This window comes from Salminus brasiliensis, chromosome 24 (assembly GCF_030463535.1).
Source record: "Salminus brasiliensis chromosome 24, fSalBra1.hap2, whole genome shotgun sequence".
NCBI classification, from domain to species: domain Eukaryota; kingdom Metazoa; phylum Chordata; class Actinopteri; order Characiformes; family Bryconidae; genus Salminus; species Salminus brasiliensis.
Window position 1 is genome coordinate 8,225,333 of NC_132901.1, and position 16,401 is coordinate 8,241,733.

The 16,401-nt window shown below is 42.8% G+C and overlaps 4 protein-coding genes across 4 annotated transcripts; all 4 read left to right on the forward strand.

Moving 5' to 3' along the window:
- The first annotated feature begins 2,836 nt into the window (after positions 1–2,836).
- On the forward strand, positions 2,837–3,148 carry LOC140547116 (histone H4). Its single transcript, XM_072670673.1, has one exon. It carries the CDS (start codon positions 2,837–2,839, stop codon positions 3,146–3,148), a length of 312 nt encoding a protein of 103 aa, XP_072526774.1.
- An 887-nt stretch (positions 3,149–4,035) lies between these two features.
- On the forward strand, positions 4,036–4,410 carry LOC140547032 (histone H2B). Its single transcript, XM_072670541.1, has one exon. The coding sequence runs from the start codon at positions 4,036–4,038 to the stop codon at positions 4,408–4,410; it is 375 nt and encodes a 124-aa protein (XP_072526642.1).
- Positions 4,411–8,596: 4,186 nt separating this feature from the next.
- LOC140547011 (histone H1-like) lies at positions 8,597–9,220 on the forward strand. Its single transcript, XM_072670497.1, has one exon. It carries the CDS (start codon positions 8,597–8,599, stop codon positions 9,218–9,220), a length of 624 nt encoding a protein of 207 aa, XP_072526598.1.
- A 545-nt stretch (positions 9,221–9,765) lies between these two features.
- Positions 9,766–11,169, forward strand: LOC140546366 (histone H3-like). The gene is made up of 2 exons (XM_072669556.1): positions 9,766–10,148; positions 10,740–11,169. The coding sequence occupies exons 1-2, from the start codon at positions 9,766–9,768 to the stop codon at positions 11,167–11,169; spliced, it is 813 nt and encodes a 270-aa protein (XP_072525657.1).
- Positions 11,170–16,401: the final 5,232 nt, after the last annotated feature.

The window sequence follows — 16,401 nt, forward strand, 5'->3', positions numbered from 1 at the left end:
TGTGTGTGTGTGTGTGTGTGTGAGAGAGAGAGAGAGAGAGAGAGAGAGAGAGAGAGAGAGAGAGAGAGAGCTTGATGCATACTTATTCAATCTGACAGAAAATACAAACCCTGTACTGGTTTGTGTTTGAGCAATATGTGTTGACAAAGAAAAAAAGAACAAATTACTGGTTGAATCTATAAAACACTATGCTTCCTTTAAGTGTGTCTATGTCAATGTGTCAATGACACAATGTGTCTTTATCCTGTAGTGTCAAGATCAAGGACTACAATTCCCATGATGCCTAACTACAAGTTCAGCCTATTGACACACGTGCCATGTATTAGGACTAATCACGTGTTGTTTTAGAACGTTTTCGAAAAGTATAGATGACGTACAGTGTTTTATTGATTCCACCATTCATGTGATCCGGCTCTTTAATTCTTGAATTTGATTTATTGTTGTACTGGGTTGTTGGCGTTGTATTTTCTAAACGTTGCAAACCCTTTGTATGTGGATTTACTTGTTCAATATGTTGTCATGGAGCCTGTCTCTCTCTCTCTATCTTTGTCTATCTCTCTATGTATACATATCTATCTACCTACCTACCTTCCTACCTACCACCCTCCCTCTCTTCATCTAATGATGAAATCCGATAACTGCACGTCCAGTCACAGTAAAAAGTAAACCGTGTGCCATGGTGTACAGTAGTGGGCTGATCTCAGTGTGTGCTTGTTTTATGCTTGCAAGGTCGTAACCCTAGTACTAAATAGCCATTTATGTCATTTATTCAGGCATTCAGGTGCATTGAGGGAGGACACGTACTCTTGTCGTGTGTGTGTGTGAAATAATCGCTACGCACGTTAGAATGGCGTGATGTAGTGTGACTTTGTTGTATACGAGACCGAGGCGCACATGGCGACAGCCATCAGAGGGGAGTGGACGGCTGACCGAGGTATTTGTCGTGTTAAGACCTATGTTAACTACTTTTAATGTTCATACATGTGAAACGTCGTCTTTACATGACGACATGTGAGTCATTACACTTTGCGTTGCTTTGTGGAATAGGCGTGAGCTGGAGACTGGACCTGGTCAGCTCCGTTGTGTCGCTGTTGGCACGATAACGTTTGCTAACTTGCCAAAAATGAAGTGGATACTGAAATCCGATAAGTCGATTTTGCGGAGAGCCTAAAGTTGTACACCCAGTCACAGCAAATCGACGTAGAACTGCCGTTGCTGGATCTATGTGTGGAGTTGTACATAGCTTGGAGCCAGCTTAGCGATTAGCAGCGTGGCTAACTCGGCCAGCATAAACAGTAAAGCACAAATATGAGCCTAATTATGAGGGGTCATTATTTATTGACCACAGTGCAGTGCCACATGCGGAGTTGTAGCATAAAAGTACGCAATACAGCCGTGATTTGTGGCTGTTGAGTGATTTGAGTTAACTTGCTTTTTCAGGTCCACACATGAGCTAACATAGCGATTAGCATGCTAGCTAACTCGGATGGTACAAACAATAGCATTACGCCAGCGAGTGTAAATACCTGTCAGATAAATACACACTCGCTCGAGTCAGTCAGGTTTTATTATGAAACCGTGTATATAGCTAGCAACATTTTATACGTTTACTGCCGTGGTTGAAATCGAGAAGCCACCTCGGAGAGTAGCATGATGGCTAGGTGTCTAAAAATTAATCACAAAAATAACGATATTACGGACACGTGCGTAGTTCTCTATATTGTTATTTGGAGCAAGTGAGGGAGAAACAGTCGTGCTTAAACCCGGCTACCAGCAGCGTATCTTCTGGTTTTCAGAGCTGGGCGGCCTGTGTAGCTTGCTAGCTAGTGTTTTGTTTACAAAAGATTATTTTCGTTATTAGCTAGTTGCCGAAACGGCATCGGTCAACCGAAAAAACGAACAAACAAAAAAACAATGCAATTTCGCTCGTTGGCCAATAGTTAAACAGTAAAAAAGCTCAGAAAAAGCTATGACATTAGAACCGGAGTTGCACTGTCCAATTCCCAAGCAGCTCACTACTCCCTATGGAGTGCACGGTGTCACGAAAAAACGCTGTGCACTAGGGAGTAGTGGAGTGCGGTTTAGGATCGCCCCAGGTGTACGAAGGAAGACTTCATGCATGGAGCATGGGGTGTCATCCTGTGGTAAAACACGGAAAGATTATATATATATATATATATATATATATATATATATATATATATATATATACACACTTGGCGTTATTATTGTAGTAATTGATTTTTAGAAAACAGTGCATAAATGTTTATTTACAAAGGCCACATGGCCCCTATCCACTTCTTACAGTGACTCAAAGTAGGCTCATACACAGCCTCACTAAACAGTTCATCTTATGCCTAGGTCACTGAATTGTATGAATTTATTCAGTTATTTATTTATTTAAGATTTCGCCATAAGACCAATCTATTTCAGAAATGATTTTAGCTCTTAATTGCAGTTTAGGTTACTTCGTCATTATATGGTCAAGCAGGTCTGGAGCTAGGCTGTAGGTTTCAAAGCTAAATCATGTTGAGTTAAAGTATTCACAGTGAAGGTTATGCATGATCCAAAGTGTGCTGCGTTATTTTGAACATGAGTACATCCAGAGAGAACGGAATTCTGGTTGACTGTATTTTGTATGGCTACCCACTCAGTGGCTATACAGCAAAACAAGCGTTCTGCACACGTACAGAGTATGAGGCGGAGCTGATGTACTGTGACGTCGCTCGGTTCCCTTGCTTTCATTTAGGTCCTATAGAGGGGTATAATTGGCGTGCCTCGGGTGCTCCAGCTTCATAGATTCTCTTCTCGTCGACTGAGAAAAGAAGCAGCTAGGATGTCCGGCAGAGGCAAGGGCGGCAAAGGCCTTGGAAAAGGAGGCGCCAAGCGTCATCGTAAAGTGCTTCGCGATAACATCCAGGGTATCACAAAGCCGGCTATTCGCCGTCTGGCTCGTCGTGGTGGCGTCAAGCGTATCTCCGGTCTGATCTACGAAGAGACCCGCGGTGTGCTCAAAGTGTTCCTGGAAAACGTGATCAGGGACGCAGTCACGTACACTGAGCATGCCAAAAGAAAGACCGTCACCGCTATGGATGTGGTGTACGCCCTGAAGCGCCAGGGACGCACTCTGTACGGATTCGGAGGTTAAACGCTCGGCCTGAACAGCTCTAAACCCAACGGCTCTTTTAAGAGCCACCCACAAATCCAGCAAAAGAGCCTGTTTCTAATCTTAGCTTGTTTGTTTCAAATAAGGCAGTCTCCCGGATACTCTGTATTAAGAATGTAATATACGGGAAGAGTACATATATGTTACTTTGTATATATGTATTGTTTTACACCCCCCCCCGTATGCGTTGGTAAAATCAGAACTATACGTCTTAATAAATCCTGATAGTCGCCGTCAACGCCGCTGTGGCGAAAAACAGATTAAGCCCTGTAGATTAAAAATGCGCGGGAAGGCGAACAAAGAGTTGATCATATTTGTTTGTTTCAATAAAGTCAATGATGGTGGTTATGAATCTCGGTTACTCCGGTTACTTTGTTAAGAAGCTCATTTTCAGGAGGAAAAAACATAATTTATATATAATATTTATATATATATATGACATTATATTCTTATATAATAATGTGATTATTATATAAGAATACATATTGTTTTCCATTTACCCCGTTTGCGTTGATTAAATCAGAATTATACAGAACATCGCCGTCAACGCCGCTTTGGCGAAAAATAATGTGCCGCCTGCACGGTGGGTACAAATGCGCGGGTAGGCGAACAAAGAGAATGCTGCTCAGGGGAGGGGGAAGGGAGGAGGAGAAATGGGAGGGGAGGGGAGGGGAAAAGGGAGGGGAGGGGAGGGGAGGGGAAAAGGGAGTGTGGGGGGTTGGGAAGAAGCGAGCGGACAATTGTTGTCCAATGGTCGTACGACGGCATTCTAAAGGCGGTACCTTCTTGTATTAGAATGCCAGAGTCTAAATAATGTGGGAGCTTATCGCCTCCTCCTCATTCTTCAGTCTTACTCGACGAGGAGCAGTATGCCTGAGCCAGCTAAGTCCGCGCCCAAGAAGGGATCCAAGAAAGCCGTGACCAAGACGGCCGGGAAAGGAGGCAAGAAGCGCAGAAAGTCCAGGAAAGAGAGCTATGCTATCTACGTGTACAAGGTGCTGAAGCAGGTCCACCCTGATACCGGTATCTCCTCCAAAGCGATGGGCATCATGAACTCGTTCGTGAACGACATCTTCGAGCGCATCGCCGGTGAGTCTTCCCGTTTGGCTCATTACAACAAACGTTCTACTATCACCTCTAGGGAGATCCAGACCGCTGTGCGTCTGCTCCTTCCCGGTGAGTTGGCCAAGCACGCCGTGTCCGAGGGCACAAAGGCCGTCACCAAGTACACGAGCTCCAAGTAAATGGTGATAGCGGCGTAATCCAAACCCAACGGCTCTTTTAAGAGCCACCCACGGTTTCTTCGAAAGAGCAGTTTTATTCAAGAACAAAGTCGCCGATGGTAAGCTATAATACTAATTATTATTATTAATATTATTATTTTTTTTTTTTTCCCCCATGAGTGCTTCTGCAGCCATTATTGTAAAAGGAATGCCCTTCAGTGTATGTATGTATGTATGTAAATCAACTTACTTAGTTGTTTGTCTGCATTTAATTGGTATAGTATACTAAGATTCAGGGGCAGAGCAGCAAACTAAAATACTGTGCCATACTAACTGTATGGCGTGGGGTTGTAATGCTAAGTGGGATAAATGAAGCTGCACATCACCTGTGAAAGACCAGTCCAGAGGAGATCAGCCTTACAGGTGGGGAATAGTGAGGCAGGAAACCATACTAGGGTTGACTTGAAGCCTAGAACTATACACTTGATCTTTGTAATGAAAGCTGTCTAGTATATATAACCAGGCATACGGTTAGGAAAGAGAGGAAATAAGTATCTCCACAAGCTTTTTTTGTTGGGTCACAGAAGGGTGAAGTTATTCAAAGCCTTAGGTTTATGGTGAGATTTGAGTGAGCAAGAATAGGTTCAGAGCTAGACTTTTGATGTAGAGGGTCGGAGCAAGGCAAAAGGACGAGGGTAGAGTAAGTAAAATAGTATGGCGGTCAAAGGCCTCAGGTTTATGATGAAGGTGGATTGAGTTAAAGTGACCGTGAGCTTAGGCCTTTGCCTTAGGATACAAAGGAAGGTTCAGTAAAAGTGAATTTCAGCATTAGCCATCAGCCTGATGATTTGGATACACATGGCCTCGGCCTACTGAGGAATGCACATCTAAGTAGAATGGTCATGACTGCATGGAATGGGTTAAATGAAAGTAAAAGTTTAAAAATAATAATTTGGTGTGTTGCTTATTGAGATAGAGGGAGGGATGGGGTTAATTTGTTTTAGGACAAGAATGAGATTGGAGTTGTTTCATGTGAGGGGTTCGAATGAGGATGGAGTGATTTTGTTTAATGGTTGGCGGAAGGATGGGGTTATTTCATTTTAGGTTTTGTGAGAGAAGGTGGTGGGGTTTGTATTAGAGTATGAATGGAAATGGGTTATTTTATTTTGGGGTTAGACGGCGGATGGGGTTATTTGGTTTCATGGTTAGAATGATGTTAAGGTTATGTTGTACTAGGTTAAGAGGGAGGACAGAGTTATTTTGTATTAGGACTACTTGGTTTGGTCACAAAAAGATGAATTTGGTTGAAGCCTTAGGTTAATGGTGAGATTCGAGCGAGCAAGAATAGGTTCAGAGCTAGACTTTTGATGTAGAGGGTCGGAGCAAGGCAAAAAGACGAGGGTAGAGTAAGTAAATTTAGGTAGCGTAAGTAAAAAAGTATGGCGGTGAAAGTGTGTTTAGTGCAGATGTGATCTAGGAAGAGTGAGTAACAGCAGCTTTGTAAACGAGGCCTCAGGTTTATGATGGAGGTGGATTGTGTTAAAGTGACTGTGAGCTTAGGCCTTTGCCTTAGGAAGGTTCAGAAAAAGTGAATTTCAACATTGGCCATCAGCCTGATGATTTGGATACACATGGCCTCGGCCTACTGAGGAATGCAGATCTAAGTAGAATGGTCATGACTGCATGGAATGGGTTAAATGAAAGTAAAAGTTTAAAAATAATAATTTGGTGTGTTGCTTATTGAGATAGAGGGAGGGATGGGGTTAATTTGTTTTAGTACAAGAATGAAATTGGAGTTGTTTCATGTGAGAGGTTCGAATGAGGATGGGGAGTGATTTTGTATAATGGTTGGAGGAAGGATGGGGTTATTTCATTTTAGGGTTGGAGAGAGAAGGTCGTGGGGTTTGTATTAGAGTATGAATGAAAATGGGTTATTTTATTTTGGGGTTAGACGGCGGATGGGGTTATTTGGTTTCATGGTTAGAATGATGTTAAGGTTATGTTGTACTAGGTTAAGAAGGAGGACAGAGTTATTTTGTATTAGGACTATTTGGTTTGGTTCACTAAAAGATGAATTTGGTTGAAGCCTTAGGTTAATGGTGAGATTCGAGCGAGCAAGAATAGGTTCAGAGCTAGACTTTTGATGTAGAGGGTCGGAGCAAGGCAAAAGGACGAGGGTAGAGTAAGTAAAATAGTATTGCGGTCAAAGACCTCAGGTTTATGATGAAGGTGGATTGAGTTAAAGTGACGGTGAGCTTAAGCCTTTGCCTTAGGATACAAAGGAAGGTTCAGTAAAAGTGAGTTTCAACATTAGCCATCAGCCTGATGATTTGGATACACATGGCCTCGGCCTACTGAGGAATGCACATCTAAATAGAATGGTCATGACTGCATGGAATGGGTTAAATGAAAGTAAAAGTTTAAAAATAATAATTTGGTGTGTTGCTTATTGAGATAGAGGGAGGGATGGGGTTAATTTGTTTTAGTACAAGAATGAGATTTGAGTTGTTTCATGTGAGGGGTTCGAATGAGGATGGAGTGATTTTGTATAATGGTTGGAGGAAGGATGGGGTTATTTCATTTTAGGGTTTGTGAGAGAAGGTGGTGGGGTTTGTATTAGAGTATGAATGGAAATGGGTTATTTTATTTTGGGGTTAGACGGCGGATGGGGTTATTTGGTTTCATGGTTAGAATGATGTTAAGGTTATGTTGTACTAGGTTAAGAGGGAGGACAGAGTTATTTTGTATTAGGACTATTTGGTTTGGTTCACTAAAAGATGAATTTGGTTGAAGTCTTAGGTTAATGGTGAGATTCGAGCGAGCAAGAATAGGTTCATAGATATTTTTTTGATGTAGAGGGTCGGAGCAATGCAAAAGGACGAGGGTAGAGTAAGTAAAATAGTATGGCGGTCAAAGGCCTCAGTTTTATGATGAAGGTGGATTGAGTTAAAGTGACGGTGAGTTTAAGCCTTTGCCTTAGGATACAAAGGAAGGTTCAGTAAAAGTGAGTTTCAACATTAGCCATCAGCCTGATGATTTGGATACACATGGCCTCGGCCTACTGAGGAATGCACATCTAAGTAGAATGGTCATGACTGCATGGAATGGGTTAAATGAAAGTAAAAGTTTAAAAATAATAATTTGGTGTGTTGCTTATTGAGATAGAGGGAGGGATGGGGTTAATTTGTTTTAGTACAAGAATGAGATTTGAGTTGTTTCATGTGAGGGGTTCGAATGAGGATGGAGTGATTTTGTATAATGGTTGGAGGAAGGATGGGGTTATTTTATTTAGGGTTGGAGAGAGAAAATGGTTATTTTCTATTAGGGTTAAAATGAAAAATGGGGTTTTAGGGTTTAAATGAGCTTGGGTTTATTTTGTATTGGGGTTAGAGTGAAGGTGCAGTTATTTTGTATTAGGCTTGAAAAAGGGCATGTTAGTTTTATGTTATGTTTAGAATAAGTTTTGTCTTTTTTTTTTTGTTATTTTGTTTTTTGTGTTTTAGGGTTGGGGGGGTGTATGCAGTTATTTTGTGTTAGGGTTAGTATGAGATTTTTGGCTATGGTATATTGGGTGTGTTACGAGTGCGTATTAGGGGACCTATGGAGAGCCGTTCCGAGTGTGGAAGCGCCGGTGACAAAGACGCATCGACGGTGGAAGTCATACTGCGCACACACGGCAACACTGTGCTTTACACACTCCTCAAGGTCGCCTTGCACGACGAGCAAAACAACGCACCCACGTCTCGGATGCCCAGCACGCTCTCGACGAGGCTCTCCTCCAACGCACCGGATAACACTCGCCCAGTTCGTGGCACCTTTTGTCGCCGTTTTCCACCGATTAGCACGCCAAATGCGCCGCCGCCCGTTCGGCACGCCGGTAGCGTGGCACGCTTCGGTGAGCGCCGTATTAAACGCGGCGTCGTTACGCTGCCCTTCCCGTCTTCTCAACACACGGTGGAGCCTCTCGGAGACGAAAGAGCATTTCTACGCTCGCCAAGTTGAGCTTTCACCCATATTTCGCTCGACAAACGCCGAGAGAAAACACAAGTGCGAGACTGTCGCTGCCACACGGCTGTGCGGCATCGAGCGAGTTGAGTCTACAACGTTCTCATGTGGCTTTTAAGGGCCGGCCCCCTCGCTGCAGCGGGAGGTTCTACAGAACGCTTCAGCAGTTTGTGCTCACTCGCGCTCACAGCAAAGCAGAACAATGGCAGAAGTCGCTCCAGCCCCAGCCGCCTCGGCGCCCGCCAAGGCCCCCAAGAAGAAGGCCGCCGCCCGCCCCAAGAAAGCCGGCCCCAGCGTGGGCGAGCTCATCGTCAAGGCCGTCTCGGCTTCCAAGGAGAGGAGCGGCGTGTCTCTCGCCGCCCTGAAGAAAGCCCTGGCTGCCGGCGGCTACGACGTCGAGAAGAACAACTCACGCGTTAAGCTCGCCGTCAAGAGCCTCGTCACCAAGGGCACTCTGGTGCAGACCAAAGGCACCGGCGCGTCGGGCTCTTTCAAGCTTAACAAGAAGCAGACCGAGGCAAAGAAGAAGCCGGCCGCCAAGAAACCGGCACCTAAAGCTAAGAAGCCGGCCGCCAAGAAACCAGCCGCGGCCAAGAAGCCCAAGAAGGTAGCGGCTAAGAAACCCACTGCGGCTAAGAAATCCCCCAAGAAGGCCAAGAAGCCCGTCGCGGCCGCTAAGAAGGCAGCGAAGAGCCCCAAGAAGGCCAAGAAGCCGGCGGCTCCCAAAAAGGCGACCAAGAGCCCAAAGAAAGCCAAAACGGTCAAGCCTAAAGCAGCTAAGCCCAAGGCGGCGAAGGCGAAAAAGGCTGCCCCTAAGAAGAAGTAAACAGTAACGCCGTTTACCTTCATGTCTTGTTTCTCTATTCAACGGCTCTTTTAAGAGCCACCCACAGTTTCATAAAAAAACAGCTTTTTTCCCCCCTTGTTACTGCATAATGAATTGATTGTTAAAAAAAAAAAAAAAAACACTCAACACAAAAATAGCTCTCATTAGTTTCCCCACACAATAATTATATATGATCAATATATATATATATTTTTGGTTTGGTCATACGTGTTACATTTGAGCGGGAAAGGGAAAGAAAACGCGGGGCACGAGTGGGGGTAAATGTTTCTTTCTTTAACCCGTTTTCTTTCTTCCTTTCTGTCTCTCGGTCACACAGACACACAGCACGAGAGGAGGGAGGGGGTCGGGTAGGAAAGCGAGCAGAGGTGGGAGGACGCTAGAGTCTGACGGCGGAAATGCGATTGGCTGTTGGTGCGCGTAGCTTTTAGCCAATAGGACCGTAGGCGATTTTGCTATATCAACGGCGCTCGTTGGCCGGCGTGCATTATTTCAGCTTTGTTCGACGAACACGACTGACGCGAATCATGAGTGGAAGAGGCAAAACCGGTGGTAAAGCTAGGGCCAAGGCTAAGACTCGTTCGTCCCGCGCCGGACTGCAGTTCCCAGTTGGCCGTGTGCACAGGCTTCTGCGTAAAGGCAACTACGCTGAGCGGGTCGGCGCCGGCGCTCCCGTCTACTTGGCCGCCGTCCTGGAGTATCTCACCGCTGAGATTCTCGAGTTGGCTGGCAACGCCGCCCGCGACAACAAGAAGACCCGTATTATCCCCCGTCACCTGCAGCTGGCTGTTCGTAACGACGAGGAGCTGAACAAACTGCTCGGAGGAGTCACTATCGCCCAAGGTGGTGTGCTGCCCAACATTCAGGCTGTACTGCTGCCTAAGAAGACCGAGAAGACTGTGAAGACAAAGTAAATTGGCGCTCTCCGTTGATTTATCTATACACAAAGGCTCTTTTAAGAGCCACCCATTTTTTCTAAGAAAAGTGCTGCTCCTTTACAAACAACACTACATATTCTTTACGTGATTTCCAACTGCATAAAAAAATAATAGCTTTATGAACCGAGTTATTATATAAACACACTGCCATGCAATACACAATTGCCCTTTTTCATATATTTCACGTACTGAGATCAACACCCTATGCATATGTGCATGTATACACACATTCTCTCGCTCTCTCTCACACACACACACACACACACACAGTGTGTTTAATGTTCGCTGTAATGTACAGTACATTGATTAGTTTGATCATATTATTGTTCTTATTATTATATATTCTTTTAATGCTTTTTTTTTCTTTGTTGTTTTGTATTACAGGAGCCCGCCGTTTTGCTTTTAGGTTTGAAAAGAAGACGCCCAATAGTGTGTCACCGACGCATTGCCGGCCGCCCAATGGGAAACGGACAACTTCAAGACGCCCAATGAGCGGCAAGCGGCTTGAAAGCTTAAAAGCCATGTGAAGCGAGCAAGAACTCATTCTTTTTCTTTTCCCCGAGAGGAGCAGAGTTCAACGCGATGGCAAGAACCAAGCAGACCGCTCGTAAGTCCACCGGTGGCAAGGCCCCGAGGAAGCAGCTCGCCACCAAGGCTGCCCGCAAGAGCGCCCCAGCCACCGGCGGCGTGAAAAAGCCTCACCGTTACAGGCCCGGCACCGTGGCTCTGAGGGAGATCCGCCGCTACCAGAAATCTACTGAGCTGCTGATCCGTAAGCTGCCCTTCCAGCGGCTAGTGCGTGAGATCGCGCAGGACTTCAAGACTGATCTCCGCTTCCAGAGCTCCGCCGTCATGGCCCTGCAGGAGGCTAGCGAGGCGTACTTGGTGGGTCTGTTTGAAGATACTAACCTGTGCGCTATCCACGCCAAGAGAGTCACCATCATGCCTAAAGACATCCAGCTGGCCCGCCGTATTCGCGGAGAGCGCGCTTAAACAGAGCGCTTCGACGTTTACCTGAAATACCCAACGGCTCTTTTAAGAGCCACCTACCCGCGTCCGCGCCGAAACAGCAAATGTCCGCCTCACCTCGGTGTTGCGTTTATATAATGTAAGGCTATTATGACGCGCGCGCGCTTCTAAGTTCCATAGGGCTGCGCGAGCAAAACCAGCCGTAAGACAGTGGTTGTAAAGTTTAGCAAAAAAAACAACAACTAATATATATGTATATATATATTATAACGTTTTGTACAACATTTCACATCAAAATCGCCATATTTAACATGTGTTTTAATACATATTAATACGTTTCTTTAAATACCTATCAATATGATTATACATATTTAATAGTTTGGAAACAGTTCATTCACCCCAGCAAAAAGTTGAAGCCACTGCTACTTCAGTAGAACACTACACTTTACCCTATGTAGTGTTTAGGCCGGTTTTGGCCTATTACAAACGGCATTTGACATGGATGGAGCGTGGATCCCACCGCGTGGTGAAACTATACAACTGCAAGCACAGTTTCAGAGAGCAATGTATGTGTATATTTATATAATGAGAGCTTGATTTTGGGTACCTACGTTTCATACATATGCAAAATGAGTTTGATTCCATAGAGAGTAAGCGAGACCAGCTGTGGGGCCGCAGTAAAGGAGTTAAGTGTATATTCCGGAGAGGACCACCGTTGTTGTGGGAACGCAGACATATGTCATGGATGGAGCGTGGATGCCATCGTGTGGTCAAACTAGGCAAATGCAAACGTTAACTACGTAGATTTATTCGTGTATGTGTGTGAATGTAACAGCTTTTTTCATTTGATAGATGGTTGTGAACTCCAGTACGTCTACTAAATCATTTGTATTGCGGTGTTATTTTGGTTAGTGTTTTTTAAAGTACATTTTAAAAAATGTTTCTATTGAAGCATACTTCAGTTCAGGGCATTTTAGTAGCCAGCATGGTTACCAGTTCTCATGCTGCCAGGCAATGAAATGGAAACTTAATTTAGGGTAATTTTATACACATTAAATATGATTGTTAACTGCACCAACAAATCTAAAAAGTAATTACGTGTCTTACGTGATGATTTTCGTTTGGGCTTGGGTTTCATTTCAACAATATGCTAACGATAACATACTCCAGACTGTATAATCTCCTTCCACAACTAGATAAAATGTCTTGTTTTGAAGAACGCTTGATAGAAGTCTTTAATAAAGGCACTTTATTAGCCATCATGACAACCAAACAGCATGCAGTTATGTAAAAAGCCACCAATTTACTCACTGCTAGAAGCCATTGAGACAAACTATAGAGTAGTGCACTTCTATGTAGGACCTTTATTTCCTTTTCTTTAGAGCCCTTAAACTCTGTGTATTAGCTTATATTGAGGTTACCATAATAATCATAAATCAGTAAAAAACACCGCTCATCTGCTATCAAGACCTGACCGAGGAGCTGGAGGCCAGTGGAGCAAAGCTAAAATATGGAAAAGCATACGCACCCTCAAATTGGTGCAAAAAAAAATAAATAATAATTTTAATCATTCAAGGCATAGGTAAGTAACAAATGAATACAAAAGTGCTAACAAAAGTGAATGAAAAGCCAGCCGTACTCACTTGTGAATTCGCTTTTTTGATTTTGCTTCTTTAAACGTCTCTGTGGACCAAAAAAAAAAAGATTAATTGTTTTACATTTTAACCACACGATGGCATCCACGCTCCATTTACGTACTATGACCACAGACTTAAAGCTTAGCCCTGAAACTCCATCAGAAGCCTAAAAGACTTGACTAGAGAAGTGCACTTCTGTGTAGTGTATACAGTGTAAGGGATTTAGGAAGTGCCCTATTGCAAACGTCACCGTTGTTTTGGTATCGTGGATATATGTCATGGATGGAGCGTGGATGCCATCGTGTGGTCAAACTCGCAAATGCAAACGCTAAAAACATAGATGTATACGTGTATGTGTGTGAATGTTACAGCTTTTACATATGACAGATGGTTGTGAACTCCAGTAAGTCTACTAAGATCTACCAAGGAACATTTGGGCATTTTAGTAGCCAGCATGATAACCAGTTGTCATGCTACCAGGCAATGAAAACTTAATTTAGGGCACTGCAATTTTTATACACATTAAATATGATTGTTAACTGCACCAATACATCTAAAAAGTCATTACATGTCTTGCGGGATGATTTTTGTTTGGGTTTTAACAATATGCTAATGATAAAGTAGGACAGAATTTTTTTTTACTCCAGACTGTATTACCTCCTTCCACAACTCGATCAAATGGCTTTAGATAAAGAATCCTTGATAGAAGCATTCTTTATTTAAGGCACTTTTTTATCAGTTAGGTAAAAAGCCAACAATTCGCTCACTACTATAAGCCATTGAGACAAACTGTAGAGTAGTGCAATTCTATGAATGACGTTTTTCCCCTCCCCCTTTAGAGCCCTTAAATTCTATGCTGTATGGTTATGTGTATGTATGTATGCATCAGCTTATATTGAGGTTAACATAATAATCATAAATCAATAAAGAACACCGCTCATCTGCTATCAAGACCTGACTAAGGAGCTAGAGGCCAGTGGAGCAAAGCTACAATTACGAAAAGCATACGCACCATCGGTGCAAAAAAATCATTTTAACCTGCCAGGTTTAGGTCAGAGACTTTCTTCAAGGCATAGGTAAGTAACAAATGAATACAAAAGTGCTAACAAAAGTGTATCAAAAGCCAGCCGTACTCACTTGTGAATTAGCTTTTTTGTGCTTCTCAAATTGAACTCTTTCTCTTCTTTCTGATTTTGCTTCTTTAAATGTCTCTGTGGACCAAGAAAAAAAAAACTAAAAAAAAAGATGAATTGTTTTATATTTTGCAGATTTACATTTTGACCACCAGATGGCATCCACGCTCCATTCACGTACTACGACAACAGACTTAAAGCTTAGCCCTGAAACTCCATCAGAAGCCTAAGGGGTAGGTCTAGCCAAACTGCTTCCCCTCACCCTGACTTCATCATGAGCTCTACACTTACTTTGCTTACCACAATGTCTTTCCATATTTCTTTATCATCCACTAACTGCAACATATGATAAAAGCAACATTACTTAAAGCAACATTAACTCCCTCTGTGTTTATCTAATCTAGCATGACTTTTATTAGAAGATGTAAAGCGAGCCTGAGAAATCCAAGGGGTAAACATGTAGTTTTAGTTGGCCTCATTAGGAGCTTTTCCCTTGTATGCAATAATATACCATTTATTCGATTTGTGTTTGTTCTTTCTTTCTTTAAATGTCTCTGTGGACACTATATCTTTAACTTGTAGTGTATTAGATTAACGACTACAATTCCCATGATGCCTAACTAAAGATTTTTTTGCACCGATGGTGCGTATGCTTTTCGTAATTGTAGCTTTGCTCCACAGGCCTCTAGCTCCTTAGTCAGGTCTTGATAGCAGATGAGCGGTGTTCTTTATTGATTTATGATTATTATGTTAACCTCAATATAAGCTGATAAAACCTTGCCAAATAAAATTATTTTTGCACAGATTTAATTGTGTGGGTATGAGACATGTTAGTATTATTCCTACATTCACTTCTCATTGGTGAAGATCTTCTCTAATGGCCAATGTCAGTGTTAACACTTTACTGTACATCCTATACATTTGCACTCCTGGACTCTACTAACACTTTATTATTATTACTTAATAATACAGTGTTATTATTAAATTTTTATGTATCGTCATCTGTCCACTTCATTTCTTATTTTTCATAACTGCACTGTCCTTCATCTGCAGTTAGTTTCAAATGCATTTTCACATGTATTCTCTTTATCTGTCTATCTATCTATCTTGCAGTGTGGGTTCTAACTAGACAAAGGACTCCAAAAGTCATGTTTGTGTTTTTAAACCACAGTATTGACTTTGTCCTCATGTAACTCATGTATAGTGTAACTGGGTATCTCAGTATCTTCACCTGGATTTATTGATCCAAAACTGTAGTTTAGTGATGTCAAGGTTCAAATGTTTAAAGTCATGTCATGTTGAATGTTGTGAGGGAATACGTCTGAAAATATATGGAACCTGGCCTGGCAGATACATATTCTGACCACCAGATGGCATCACTACTCCATTCACGTTCTGCAACTACATAGTCTTAGGGCCTAGCCCTGAAACTCCATCAGAAGCCTAAGAGGTAGGTCCAGCCGAACTGCTACCACTCATCCTGACTTCATCATGAGCTTTACACTTACTTTGCTCACCACAATTTATTTCCTTCCTTTCTCTTCCACTAACTGCTAACCAATATGACTTTAGAAGAAGATTTATTAGAAGATGTATAGTGAAAACCTGAGGAATCCAAATGGTGTGGGTTTAGTTTAAGTTGGCCTTGTTTTATTTTATGTGCAGAAATATGTCAGTGGTGGTGGTTGTGTGTGTGTGTGTGTGTGTGTGTGTGTGTGTGTGTGTGTGTGTGTGTGTGTGGGTGTGTGTGTGTGTGTGTGTGTGTGTGTGTGTGAGAGAGAGAGAGAGAGAGAGAGAGAGAGAGAGAGAGAGAGAGCTTGATGCATACTTATTCAATCTGACAGAAAATACAAACCCTGTACTGGTTTGTGTTTGAGCAATATGTGTTGACAAAGAAAAAAAGAACAAATTACTGGTTGAATCTATAAAACACTATGCTTCCTTTAAGTGTGTCTATGTCAATGTGTCAATGACACAATGTGTCTTTATCCTGTAGTGTCAAGATCAAGGACTACAATTCCCATGATGCCTAACTACAAGTTCAGCCTATTGACACACGTGCCATGTATTAGGACTAATCACGTGTTGTTTTAGAACGTTTTCGAAAAGTATAGATGACGTACAGTGTTTTATTGATTCAACCATTCATGTGATCCGGCTCTTTAATTCTTGAATTTGATTTATTGTTGTACTGGGTTGTTGGCGTTGTATTTTCTAAACGTTGCAAACCCTTTGTATGTGGATTTACTTGTTCAATATGTTGTCATGGAGCCTGTCTCTCTCTCTCTATCTCTGTCTATCTCTCTATGTATACATATCTATCTACCTACCTACCTTCCTACCTACCACCCTCCCTCTCTTCATCTAATGATGAAATCCGATAACTGCACGTCCAGTCACAGTAAAAAGTAAACCGTGTGCCATGGTGTACAGTAGTGGGCTGATCTCAGTGTGTGCTTGTTTTATGCTTGCAAGGTCGTAACCCT